Source organism: Euwallacea similis, chromosome 4 (assembly GCF_039881205.1).
Source record: "Euwallacea similis isolate ESF13 chromosome 4, ESF131.1, whole genome shotgun sequence".
Lineage (NCBI taxonomy): Eukaryota > Metazoa > Arthropoda > Insecta > Coleoptera > Curculionidae > Euwallacea > Euwallacea similis.
Window position 1 is genome coordinate 3,402,492 of NC_089612.1, and position 13,718 is coordinate 3,416,209.

Sequence of the window (13,718 nt, forward strand, 5' to 3'; positions counted from 1 at the left end):
ATAAAACATACAAACATAAATTGTACTTTACTTGATAAGTCGAAGTCTCGATAACTCGAATTTTGTTTGTGGCTAGACGTAATTTGAGTTATCGAAGTTCGACTGTATTTTTAGTTTTTAATTATATTTCGAACAAGGAGGGTTGTATATTGATTTAATTGTTATAATATTGTATTGTGAATTAAATGCTATAATTACATAATTAAACGAAGAATGTAAACTTTTTCATTTACGAGTTATACTAAAATTTATAGGTGTATGTAGACTTTTGTGACTGACTGTATACACGAATCAATAGGCTTAAGAGTAGTCGTTAAGTTCTCTGTGTTGCAACTCCAACTTTTGTAATTCTTACTTGAATAATTTTTTTTAAACCCGAATTACCAAAAAGTTAATAAAATTCTACTGTCCGAAATGTTGATTTTGAGAACCAAGTTCTACAACAGTTTAAAAATAACCCGAAAACGAGGGATCGTGCCACTACCCATGCGATGAATACAAGCCACACATCTGTATGGAGGGTATTAAAGGAATACCAGGAGCATCCGTTTCACATTCAAAAAGTGCAATCGTTAGTTCCTACTGATTATCCCAACAGAGTTCAATTTGCCGAATGGTACCTTAATAAAATTAACAAGGAATCGAGATTTCATAGGAGTGTATTATGGACAGGCAAGGCATGCTTTACAAGAGATACACACAATAGTCACATTTGAGGCGAAGAAAATCCTCACACCATTCATAGACTACATCATCAATGGAAGTTTTCTGTTACTATTTGGGCTGAGATTGTTGACTATTATGTAGTGGGAACACATTTACTGTCTGCACGGTTAAATGGTCATGTGTAGAATTTTTCTGGAACATACTTTACCAGAATTTTTTGAAAATGTCTCCCCTTAACATTTGAAGAAATATTGTTTTCCAGCATACTTTGGATTAAATTGCCGAAATTATCTAAATGCACAATAGATAGATCAGAAGAGGTGAGCCGATTTCTTGGCCTGCGCGTTCACCAGATATACAGTCGTGGACAAAAGTTTGGAAACCCTACATAATTTGTTTTTAATTCTGATAACGTCCTTATATGTAGATTTTAATTTATATATACGCAAAGATGGTTCAAAGATGTAAATAAACACGTAGTATAAAAATATAAAAAATGAAGCCGGTACCAGTAACAAAAAAATGTTATTTATTGTTGGACAAAAGTTTGGAAACGGAGGTTTTTTGTTGGTTTATCTGCAAATTCCACAAATATGCTTCAGTTTCTGTATGTCTTTTTAACAGTATACTTAATTCTAAAAATGGCTAAAAACAAACAAATTTCGGTAGCCATCTGGGAACAAATTGTTACAATGAAAAACGCGGGTCACTCTTACGCTAAGATTTCCGAGATATTGAACATCTCAAAAGGGGCAGTTTCCAAAATTATTAAGAAAAAAGAACAGTGCGGTTCCGTCACCGATCATCCTCGCCCTGGACGTCCACGTTCTACCAATAAAAGACTCGATAGACGAATTAAAACGGTTGCACAAGCAGATCCTTCTAAGACCGCCGCGGACATTCATAAAGAATTAGTGCTTGCAAACATCAAAAACGTTTCGATAAAGACTGTACAACGACGTGTACGTGATATGGGATTGTTTAGACGTAAACCTGTGAAGAAACCACTAATTTAAAAAAAAATCGAAAAGTCCGCATTAGTTTTGCACATGAAAATATTTCAAAATCAAATGTTCAATGGGGTGCTGTGCTATTTAGTGATGAAAGCAAGTTTAACTTATTCGGAAACGACAGTAAAGGCTATGTGAGACGTCCAATTGGCAAGAGATACGATAAGAGGTACCAAACTCCTACCGTAAAACACGGAGAAGGCAACATTATGGCGTGGGGGTGCTTCTCACGGTCTGGTGTGGGTCCGCTTGTTCGAATAACGGACAAGATGGACCGATTTCTATATAAAAACATATTAAACGATCACATGTTACCTTACGCTGAAGATAATATGCCTCTGAGGTGGTTGTTTCAGCAGGACAACGACCCCAAACACTTCAAAATTTGTCAAGAACTGGTTTGAAATGAAAAACGTCAATGTCATGAAGTGGCCATCCCAATCACCCGATTTAAACCCAATCGAATACCTTTGGGATCACTTGGAAAGGCAAATTAGGAATCATAAAATAAGCAACAAAGACGATTTATGGAGAGTGTTAAAGTTAGAATGGGAAAATATCCCGGTGACAATTTGTGAAAAATTAGTAGATTCAATGAACCGTAGATGTGCAGCAGTGATTCAATCGCACGCAACGAAATATTGAAACATAAACTTAAAAATCCTGTATTTTTGAATAATCGAATAAATAATTAATAGTTTCCAAACTTTTGTCCAACAATAAGTAACATTTTTTTGTTACTGGTACCGGCTTCATTTTTTATATTTTTATACTACGTGTTTATTTACATCTTTGAACCATCTTTGCGTATATATAAATTAAAATCTACATATAAGGACGTTATCAGAATTAAAAACAAATTATGTAGGGTTTCCAAACTTTTGTCCACGACAGTAGCTTTAATTGATTTTTGTATTTGAAGTCACATTAAATCACTAGTTTATGAGATACCTGTTAGTACGAAAAAAGAGTTAGTGGCATAAGTTGTTCTGGTATTTGATGATACTCGTAAACGTCCGCAGTTATTTCAAAGAATTCGACAGTCGATTACACATCGTTATAATTTGTGTATCGAAAATGGTGGTCGTAACTCCGAACAATTTTTACAGAGTTTGATGCAGTATTATTTCTAATAAAATGTCCCTTAACTTAACTACACTTTATTTCATTTTATTTTCATACCTAAAAATTTCCAGGCACTAGTTTATTATTAAAAAATATTTATTTAAGTGCCCTCTATCATTTCTGAAAATTAGGAACAGTTATTCTATGACACCCTGTAGATAATTTGTCCAGTTGTAAAATACGGTCGGTGATTAAATTTTTAAACAGAAACAATATTCAACCGGTGGATATTTTCCGGCAAATTTGTGATGTTTATAGCGAAAATTCAATAAGTAAAAGAATAAGATGGTGCCAGCAGTTGAACCAAGGGAAAATAAACGTACACGATGAAGAACGAAGCGGGAGGCGTCCTTAGCGTTTAGAATTTGGTTCAATAAACGAATGAAAAAACTCTTGAAAACAGAAGGTTTACAATTTCGGAATTAGATTAGATGGATTTTCCACAAATTTCAAGGTCTCTCTTGCACAAAATTGTGAGAGAAAAATTGCATTACGACAAACTGTGAGCAAAATTAATATCAAAAATGCTTATTGACGAATTCTTGAACCATATTGTTGGCGATGAAACCTGAAATTGCTTATGTCACACCAAAGAGCGAGCAGTAATCGACACAGCGGCGATATAGTGGATCTCCAAAACCAAAGAACTTCAAACAGGCGTCCAACCAGAAAGTCATGTGTACAGTGTTTTGAAATAGGCATGGCATTTTGCTCATCTATTTCATAGAATAAAGAAAAACCAATATACGCATTTGTGCTATACTAGAAAGTCTACGAAAGGCCATAAAAAATAAGCGACCAGATCTCGTTACTTCCGGAATTGTTTTGTTACATGATAATGTACGACCGTACACAACTTGTGAAGAAATTTAAATGGCAAATTTTTGATTATCCACCCCACAGCCCCGATCTCGCACCCAGTGATTATCGTCTTTTTCTCCACTTAAAACAATTCTTAATAGGTCGTCGATACCACGCTGATGATAAAGTAAAACCATTGATTATGGGCTGAATGAATAGGTTGGGCGCCAATTTCCGAGATAGTGGTATACAAAATATCGTTACACGCTATGATAAATGTCTGAATCTAAATGGCAATTATGTTGAGAAGTAGTTTAAGATACATTTAAGCAAATTTCGATAAGGAAATTAACATGAAAAATATCTTGTAGTTGTTTTGACAAATCGGAACTTATTTATGGGCACGCCTCGTATGCTAGACGACTTAAGAATACAAGATTTCATTCAAGATACCACATTCCCACTATAAACCATGAGGCCGGTAACGTGACGATTTGGGGGGTATTCTTAATCCATGGTGTCAAACCATTAATTCCAACTGATGGAAGAATAAATGGTATTACATATTATAAAATTTTGCAAAACACCCTCTTACGACATGGTATGGCTAAACTTGGCCCGTCTTGGATTTTTCAACATGATAACGACCCCAAGCACACATTTCTAGTTGTCGAAAAGTGGCTACATTCAAAAAAATTAATGTTTTAAAGTTTCTAGCGCAGTCCCCGGATTTGAATCCAATCGAACATTTGTGGAATGAAGTTGGACAAAGGGCTGATAACAAAAAACAGAAAAATAAAACGGAAATGTTTGAGGTTTTAGAAAAAAGAGTGGTTAAGCATTCCACAACCACTATTACGAATTTAATCAAATAAATGCCAAGAAAGTGTGCAGCAGTTATTGCAACTGGAGGCATGGACACCATGTATTGAAATATTAACTAATTATTACTTGATAACTTATGTTTATTGTTAAATTATTTTGTTGATTGGTTAATTTTTGTTCACTTATTTTCAAAAGTAGCATCATCTGTGTAATTAAACTGATATATGTTTTCTTTGAAATTTTTATTTTTATTTGTCTAACCATCCTGTTGAATGTTAAAATGAATTTAAGTAAAAAATATTTATTATTATATTACTTAATTATCTGACAGGGTACTTTTGATCACCACTGTATGTATTTTAATTCATTTTTTGTAGGGTTTTCAAATTTTTATTGTGCGCTAAGAATGACATTTTTTATTTTCTTAAATATTTTTTACCAATAAACAAACTTATAATAGTTTGTGTTATATTTTCTCATTTTTAACTAATCAATGGATGTTTTAAAAACATTTACTTGTTAACAGTCTTAATAGTAATGTAAAAAAAAGGTAGGAAAAGTAATTAAAGAAATAATTACCAATTACCAAAATACCTACAGGGGTTAATTTTTGTCCACAAAGGTATTTCTTTTGTTGAACACTTGATGCTTCCCCACATTAAATAGAAAGACGTGGGAGGAATTACAAGAGGAAGTTACGAACTAAATTAATAAATAAATAGATAAAATGCTTGTTCAATGACGTAGTGGGCAAATTATTGATGTGACATTTTCAAGTCTGATACAGCAAATAGTCTTTTAGAAGTTTTGGCAAGGGGAGCGAGGAAACTGCATTTTTTTTTATGTGAAACAAAATGGCGTCCCGGCAGGCAGCTTGTAAGTTCGGAACTAAAATCACTAGGTTCACAAAAAAAACACTCTTAGAAATATTAAAAACTCACCCTGATATAATTGAATAATCCTGACTTTTTTTGTTGTTCCATATACATCCACAACAACATGCAAGGGAGCTTCTTTATATGGTATTGTTCTAACACAAGCCCCCATGTCTTCTCCATTGATGATATAGTGCATCTCTGCCTCTTTCTCATCAGTGGGAATATACATCACTCCAATTCGGGAGCCTACAAAAAAACCTTCAGAAATCATTTCATTGATGCCTTTTATTAATATTTACCCATATCTGTGGGCAGGATGTCCTCTAAAGCTCTTGGAGGCTTTAATAAGCTAACAGGCACAGTGCCTCGGCAAGTCATGACAGTGGAACTTTGTTTACTAACTCTCTTTCCCCCATATCGAATGTATTTTTTTCCATTTTCATAATCATACTCCAATACATTGTTATGGGCATGGGCCTTGCTGATGCCAAATATCCACGAAGTACCAATGTCAGCTAAATCTACTTGACACTTGCAGATCAAATTTCTGGACATTAAAGGCACTTACCAGGCAAAGCATACTGGGGTATCGACCCATTTTTATACATCCTCAAAGGGTCTAACTGCGTTAACCCAAGTCTCATGTGCCCACTCCATCCAGATTCATTTTGTTCAATCTCGACAAGGAATATCTCCCCAGGTTGTAAGGGTTTTTCGCTAAATGTTACAGCGTTAGCAAAGGACTTTTTGCGATATGCCACAGTGTCATCGTCAGAGAGCACTATGTATTCGCCGTGGTACGGATGAAACCTAGTGATGTGCGGGTTTCGCTCCGTTGTAGTGGCCGATAAGGGAGTCATAGAAGTGGATTGGGTTGTTTGAGGGGCGTAAATCATTGTTTTGGGTAACCTGGACTGACCGAGTTAAAGAGGTTTTAGTTTTGAGCTTAGGTGCTGTAATTACTGCATTTAATTAGGAATTAAAGGGGGAATTGTAAGGAGTTTAATTGAAAATGAAAATAAACAACAAGCGGAAGTGTCACTGTCATTATTGACGGTTAATATCTGCAACGTTATTATTAGAAGTTATAAAACCATAATGGCAACTATGCAATTTTAAAGATAGTGGTCATACTACTATAATATATATATATATATATAATAACGTCAAAAAGGAACTAAGACATGCGGTGTTATTTTCATTTGTTTACTTAAACGTCTTCGTAGAAACAACAAAAAACCTAAGTTATAATACAAATAAAATGGTGCGCATTTTGAGCATTTGCTATGAAATTTTTGTAATAAAATGCTTTGAATTAAAAATAGTATCTATTAATAAAATTGCAAATGTCTTTTAAACAGTTGGCTTTAGCGACATTTAACAGGTATACCTTGTTTAAGCAGAAAAGATAGGGTAAAAGATTTTTCTACTCGAAATTGACATACACTGTGACAGAAAAAAGTTTTGACGGTTTAAAAGTGTCCTAATGGTCACTTGTGGCGCCCTCTAGAAGATACATCAAAATCGTTTAGAAATTTGAATTTCTCATTCCAAAAAACCCCCGGATACAAAATTTCGTGAAATTAGTTTGAAGAAATCAAAAGATATTAAAAAAAATCTGATTTCCTTTTTCAACTTTGACACCCTGTAGCTCCGTTATTATCGTAGTATCTTTTTGTACTAAGGCAAATCTAGTTAAATCGACTTATTATGAGTTGTACTATATCTTATAGAGCGTTGTACACGGAGTATCCGGACACCCTGTATATACATAATTTTAAATTAAGAATATTTTAATACCACAATTCACTGATTTAAAACTTCAAGCCTTGAAAAAAACTCCTTTGTAGCTTCCGATATTAATTTTACTTCAATTAAACGATTACAAAATAAATACTCGATTTAACATCACATCTTAATTAATACTACCTTCCAATTCAATTTTGCTTACTAAGAGACATTTGCATCATTTTTTTCATTAAATTATCGCTGCGCGCATTGGCTTCCTTTAATTTCTCCTCAACTGTTCCCAAATATTCAGCGCAAGCCTTGTTGAGAGGCTCCAACTCAATGGCTTTTTTTAACGCCCCTTGTGCCTTCTCAAAATCCTTTTCACCAGCATAGGCCACTCCTATTTTATACAAAGCCTTCACATTATTACTATTAAAAGTTAAAGCTTTTTGACACAGTGGTATTACTAAGTCATAGAGTTTTGCTCGAAAGTAACATGAGGCCAAATTGTTATAGAGTCTTTCCTTAAAACCATTGATATCTGCTACTTTAACTCCATCTATGGTTTTTGGGATGGGCTCTACAGCGATGGGAATGGAGTTTATTAGTTTCAAGGCTTTGGTGAATTTGTGTGCAGCTTCATAATGATTTTTCTCAGAGAAATATTTGCTGCCCCGATTGTTGTGTTTTTGAGCCAAGTCATAGCGCTTCCTAGCATCCCATTCATAGATGTATCCGTCAAACTTCAAATCTATTAGTTCAATAACTGCACAGATTTGCTCTAACCCTAAGTTTAAAGTAAATGTAGCACGCTCATTTAAGCGCATAGTACATATACAAATATCTAAAAGCCTCCCTACATCTCCATCATTCTCTCCTATGATTAATGGAGTATCATTGAAAAGCTCTAAATCAGGAGGGCAGTCTGTAAACTTTAATTTAACTTCACTGTTTTCAAAAGGCTTTATCCCAAATGGACTCGGCTGCAGCACCTTTTTATAGATTTTATCATCTGGAGAAATCCACTCCATCACTACTAACATCTGCTTTCGTTCGTCGGCCAATTCAACAAGTTCAAAGTGATGTGGTAGTAATCGCGCGCGATTTTATCACTTGTAGCTATAGGGCTAGCCAGGCTAAGTTTACAGTCACTATAATACTGTCCTGTTGAAGTATTAGTAGTCAGTAGGGCGTGCAGGATGCTCTGACAACCTTGTTTTGGAGTCTTAACTACCAGCAATCTTATTGGTTTTTGTATGGCAAAGAGCCAAGGGTTTGCTAATGCTGGAAAGTGTCTGTAAATGGGGGTTTCCACGTTGCCTGGATTAACTGCATTTACTATGATGTTTGAGCCTAGAAAGATGCAAGAAAATCCTGAGATTTTAAAGAATCAGTTAAAGATCACTACTAACCTTTAACTGATGGTAGCTTGGCAAATTCCCGTGTAAAGAGCAGCAAAGCCAACTTAGATACTCCATAAGCCACATAAGGCAGTTGCTTCTTTTCTTGACAAGTAGTTGCAACCTTTAAATCATACACATTAACTCTCCTATGAGCTTCCGAAACAACATTAATGACACGGGCTTGAAGGTGTCGTTGAAAAAGTGGGAGCAGGCAGTGAGTGAGCACAAAGGGGCCTAAATAATTAGTCTGAAAGGTAGTTTCAAAGCCATCTGCAGTGAGGCCAAAGGGATGATAAAACACTCCTGCACAGTTTACTAAAGCATAAACTGCCCTAAACTGTTCACTGACATTTAAGACAAATTTTCGAATAGAACTCAATGAGCACAGATCCAAATGTTTTACAAAAATCTTTGCTTTTGGGTTGCTTACTTCACGTAAAATATCTGATTTTGCTTCACAGCCTTTTTTGATGTCTCTGCATGCCAGAATTAGTATTGCTCCTGCAGAGTGGGAACTAATGCTACAGAAGCAAAAACTATAAATAAGGCAGTACCTTTTTTTGCAAGTTCCACAGCTAATGCCTTGCCTATGCCCGAATTTGCTCCAGTAATAATTACTACACGCTTAGTTAAGAGAGCAGAGCACCTACAGACACCTCCAGAGAAATACTTTCTGGAACAAAAGGGACTTGGTTTGATGATATTTCTTCGGTGCGGGCACTTACATCAAGCCATAGACGGCTGAACCTATAGCAATACAGCCAGTGATGTATTTCCACAACTGGCGCATGTTTTTGTAAGAATAAATTTTAAAAATTTTGTGCAAAAAGAGTACCTAAAACTTGAGAAGCAATTGGTAACTGGGGTTACACTGAAAATTAATGCTAGAAACCGGGAGGTTTATGTGATCTGTTTTGATTTGTTAAACTTATATTTATGTCTATTAAAGCAAGGTAAAGCAGCAAGCATAATTATTGAAAAGGTAAATCTTTAGACAAACGGTGTGTTATTGTTTACATTGTTTTCAAAGAAATTATCAGCTGATTGCCAAAATTGACAATCATAACTCAACACCAACTCAATTTTTTTTGTTTCAAGCTGCGGTAAGAAATACGGCAACACCGTGTTAAGGTGCTTATCAGCCAGTTTCTACCCATTTTTGGAACATTTAATTAGAAGGATGATCGTCAATAAAGTCAAATCAAGCTTTTAAATTTTACTCTACAATTAAGTAAAAAAAAAAAAAAATCAAGGCACATTTAACGGCAAAATTATGAAAATTTCATTCCCCCAAACGAATATATTAATCCCTATTAGTACACACGCGTATCGAGGTTTTGCCCATAACGACAATTAGCCCATCGTCCTGTAGATCTTTAAGTGCGTCTTCGTACTGCTCCCTAGTAATCATCTAAAAGTTCCAAAAAATAATAAATTAAATCCCACCATTACACTACATTTCTCTCACCAATTGAGAGGAGCCTTTCAATTCTTCCAACAATTTCTGATAATTTATTGTGGGCACTTTTCCCTTGGTATCAATTAACTTCTTTAACGCTTGAGCCAGCTCAATTCGTCTCTTACGGGCAGTACTACTCAGACCTGTAGTCAGAATACCTACATCTATTTTCCCTGAAAGAGGATCCGTGGCTGATTGCTTCAGAGCTTCTCTATGAAGCCTAATAAAACCTTATTTTTGAACACTTTAAAGAAAAATATGCAAAAAATATCACCTCCAGGCTTCCTCAACGTCCTCAACTTCCACGCTTTGACTGAAACGCACTTTGGCATGCGCCTCAGAGAGACGAATTAAAGACTCGAGCTGTCTAGGGTAAGCTGAAATTTGGCCTCTGCCTGAGCCAACTTTACGCATGTCGACATAGGCCTGGATGAGTTTCTGTGAAGCTTCTTCACTCAATTTGGGGTGTATGTGCTCTTTCGCATATGAGATGTAGTCTCTCAAAATTGACATGTTCTATTAGATATAATGAGTATTTATGAATACATCTATTGTGGATTGACTCACTAAAATCTCGTCATCCTCTTCCTGCCAAGACTTGTAGTACAGAGACACCAAATGTCTGGCAAGTCTGCGGTCAAACAGCTCGTTCTGCGGGTCCAATAGCAGGAAAATCAAGTCAAACCGTGACAATAAGGTGTGTGGCAACTGAACGTTTTCAATAATAGTTTTGTTCTTATTCCACTGAGACTCCCCCGGATTGGCTGCTGCCAAAATGGACGTTCTAGCATTCAATTGGCAAATAATCCCCGCCTTTGCAATACTCAAAGTCTGCTGTTCCATAACTTCATGCAAAACACTCCTGGTGGAATCGTTCATCTTATCAAACTCGTCGATACAGCAAATCCCATTGTCGGAGAGCACTAAAGCCCCAGTTTGCAAGACCAATTGGCGAGTTTCCGGGTCTTTTGTGACGTACGCAGTTAAGCCTACAGCTGAAGAGCCTTTGCCTGAAGTGTACTGACTACGTGGTACTAGATTGTAGACGTATTGTAATAGTTGAGATTTGGAGGTCCCTGAAATGCATATTTATTCTAGAACTGGGAAATAGTTTTGGGAGATGAGGTTTTACCAGGATCTCCGCATAACAAAATGTTAATTTCGGACCGAAAATTGGTTCTGCCGGAGATAGTAAAAGTCTTCTTGGTGCCCCCAAAAAGCTGCAAAAGAATTCCCTTTTTTACGTCCTCGTTCTCGTAGATAGAGGGTGCAATTGCTCGGGCTAGTCTGTTGTAAATGTCGGGTTTTTGGGCCAGGATATTGAGCAGTTCGATGCGTTCTGGGGGGAAACGATGATCCTTTCTGTTCGTCAGAAAAATTCACATTAATTGAGTTAAAAAATTCTTTGGAGAGCAAAAACGGACATTTAATAAAGTTACAAACATGGAGAAATTTAAGGGTAAGTTTCAAAAATGGTAAAGCAAATCAACAACTTCCGTTCTATCACATAAAAAAATCTAGAGGTTTTCCCATAAAAAAAGAGAGATTTCCTCCCATTGTGTGATATTAGTCATCTTGACAACTCCTTAAGATAGCCACAACGATGTTACAAGTAATTTTCCATAAGTACGTATGAAAATGTATTTTTTCTTAAAAAAAACTATCCGGAAATTAACGCGAAGCGATGTAGGAAAGTGCTTTATGACAATTAGCGATATAATTGATATACTAACTTTAGTTTAATAGAACCTTAATGTCTACAAACATTCTTGATCTTGCCTCCAATATCTTAATTTGTTAATTGAATGCTGATCGGTCGCAGGTAACCAGACATATATAAACCTAGATTTTGTCTAAATTTCTCATCAAAAAAACTGAGTAGTATCCAGAAAGTCATAATATTTTTGATTTTGGACGAAAGCACGAATAATTCACACATTTGAAAAACACAATTTATCCTTACCCATCTTCCTCCTCATACAGCCTCTTCTGATCCACTTTCCTAAAGTGCAAAACATCAATGTGAGTTTTATAAACTGCCTTTAAATTCCTCTGTCTTGGATTAACCTGAAGGGACTGCGCCCTATAAATTCCTAAAAACTCATTTTTTAAAGCCTTGAAAATAAATATTAAGCCCTTACTAACCAGTAATAGTGACACGATCCCCAGGTTGTACTGCATCCACTAAATCGTTGTGTGCAAAAAGGACCACGGTGTGAGGCGTTTGCCCCGCTGGCATATCATCTAAAAAATATCCTTATGAAAAGACAAAAATTCTCTATTTTAATACAACAAATACCTGGAGATTCTTGCAATTTGACCATTTGTTTGTCTGTAAATTGAGACCTGTTATGCACCATTGTGAAACAATGATTAGTGTTGCAGCTGGAGCATAGTGTGGGTTCAGTAATGCGTCCTCGATCAATTTCCACAGCAGTGGTAAATTGACAGACAATGCACTTGAAAAATGCCTCCCGCATTTCTGGCATAATATTTGAGGTTCTTATAACCATTCCAGAAATTGTAATCAACTGATCGATATCTAAAAATCACCAGTAAAAACAACTTTAAAAAGCCCAAAAAAAACACGTGCCTTCAGGATTTAATGCTCGCATATTCTTCGTTTTCTCTGCATTAAAAGGACGCACCTGAATTTGGTGCTCTAATACTGCAGCTGGGTATCTTTCATAAAACATTTCATTTACAGTCATATCAAAAGTAGGAATCACCTCCTGGGGGTAGCATATCAGCTGCCTGTACAAACTCGAGTCAAATGTCTCAATGTGAATACAATTTACATTCAAAAATGGTTCTTCCAATGTGTGAATCTAAGAAAATTTAATTCCAACAATCTTTTACAAATAAAAAAATTAACTCACCTCCTCCAATTTTTGCAAATACAATGGCTCATTCAAATTCATATCATCAGTCCTCTCATCTTCCTCAGCATTGGTATCAATAAACCTCAAAATAAACTGCTTGAATTTCTCCTTACATTCTGCAACAGATACATTGGTCCCCCAAATAACTAAATGTGGAGCTGTAGAGTCCGTCTCACTCCCCTCCACAATAGTATCCAATGCCACTTCATTGCCAACATTAACCTGTCTCAATCGTTTATCTGATCTAACATCTGGCCTCATTCTTATAGGTGTTCCCCTAATGCCTGATCGTGGAGTTCTAACAGATCCCAATGAACTTGGAGTTCCATAATTTAATGGAGAACTCAAATCAATTTCACTCATTGCCAGTCCAGTTCCTGGACTTGTAGGGGCTAAACTATGAGCAGGTGATGCAGGGATCTCCTGGTCTATCCCTTCCATAGCCACTTTATGCTGGCCATAACGTAATGGGGTATCTACTGAGGATGTCACACTTTTTGCCGGGGTGGTTTTTTTAGGGGTTTTAGAAGGCGTCTCAGGAATTACTTCCCTTGCAGGGCTTTGAGAGGCATGATGAGGGGTACCAGAACCTTTAACGATTAATGAGTTATAGACTGACTAAAGGGGGGTTTAAGCCTCACTTACCAGTCGAACGAGGGGTTCTGGAGCCGTCAGTGGTAGCAGTACTAGGGCGTCTTCTAGGTGTACGAACCCCTTCGCGTCGAGGGGTACGAGAACCGTCTGAAGTTGGAGACGGCATAGTTGGGAAGACAGAGATTTAATTGCCTCGAAAAATGGGATATTTACTAGTTGGGGAAGTGTTTGAGCAAATTAAGGTATGCAGGAATCGAGGAAGTAACACAAATATCTCGTCAAACAAAATTTGACCGGAATTTAGCGGGAAATTTTTCTGACAAGAACAGTGAAAACTAACCTTA

At 36.3% G+C, this 13,718-nt stretch overlaps 4 protein-coding genes across 5 annotated transcripts; all 4 read right to left on the reverse strand.

Annotated features, from left to right (window-relative positions):
* Window positions 1-5,126: 5,126 nt before the first annotated feature.
* Window positions 5,127-6,343, reverse strand: LOC136408068 (neuralized-like protein 2). Of its 2 annotated transcripts, none has more exons than XM_066388842.1 (4): window positions 5,874-6,343; window positions 5,605-5,820; window positions 5,369-5,551; window positions 5,127-5,315 (listed from the first exon to the last, which is right to left on the reverse strand). In XM_066388842.1, exons 1-4 carry the CDS (start codon window positions 6,199-6,201, stop codon window positions 5,200-5,202), a joined length of 843 nt encoding a protein of 280 aa, XP_066244939.1. In that variant the 5' UTR covers window positions 6,202-6,343; the 3' UTR covers window positions 5,127-5,199. The 2 variants fall into 2 exon arrangements, with proteins under 2 accessions (XP_066244939.1, XP_066244938.1); XM_066388841.1 differs by having other exon boundaries at window positions 5,154-5,315; window positions 5,605-5,826.
* An 834-nt stretch (window positions 6,344-7,177) lies between these two features.
* LOC136408273 (tetratricopeptide repeat protein 9C-like) lies at window positions 7,178-8,067 on the reverse strand. Its single transcript, XM_066389156.1, has one exon. It carries the CDS (start codon window positions 8,065-8,067, stop codon window positions 7,243-7,245), a length of 825 nt encoding a protein of 274 aa, XP_066245253.1. The 3' UTR covers window positions 7,178-7,242.
* A 4-nt stretch (window positions 8,068-8,071) lies between these two features.
* On the reverse strand, window positions 8,072-9,364 carry LOC136408272 (retinol dehydrogenase 12-like). The gene is made up of 4 exons (XM_066389155.1): window positions 9,165-9,364; window positions 8,994-9,112; window positions 8,449-8,940; window positions 8,072-8,389 (listed from the first exon to the last, which is right to left on the reverse strand). Exons 1-4 carry the CDS (start codon window positions 9,227-9,229, stop codon window positions 8,073-8,075), a joined length of 993 nt encoding a protein of 330 aa, XP_066245252.1. The 5' UTR covers window positions 9,230-9,364; the 3' UTR covers window position 8,072.
* Window positions 9,365-9,678: 314 nt separating this feature from the next.
* Window positions 9,679-13,623, reverse strand: dpa (disc proliferation abnormal). Its single transcript, XM_066388853.1, has 11 exons — window positions 13,426-13,623; window positions 12,778-13,370; window positions 12,492-12,726; window positions 12,198-12,440; window positions 12,044-12,142; window positions 11,862-11,991; window positions 11,031-11,260; window positions 10,466-10,974; window positions 10,173-10,414; window positions 9,908-10,118; window positions 9,679-9,850 (listed from the first exon to the last, which is right to left on the reverse strand). The coding sequence occupies exons 1-11, from the start codon at window positions 13,538-13,540 to the stop codon at window positions 9,743-9,745; spliced, it is 2,715 nt and encodes a 904-aa protein (XP_066244950.1). The 5' UTR covers window positions 13,541-13,623; the 3' UTR covers window positions 9,679-9,742.
* Between the last annotated feature and the right edge of the window lie 95 nt (window positions 13,624-13,718).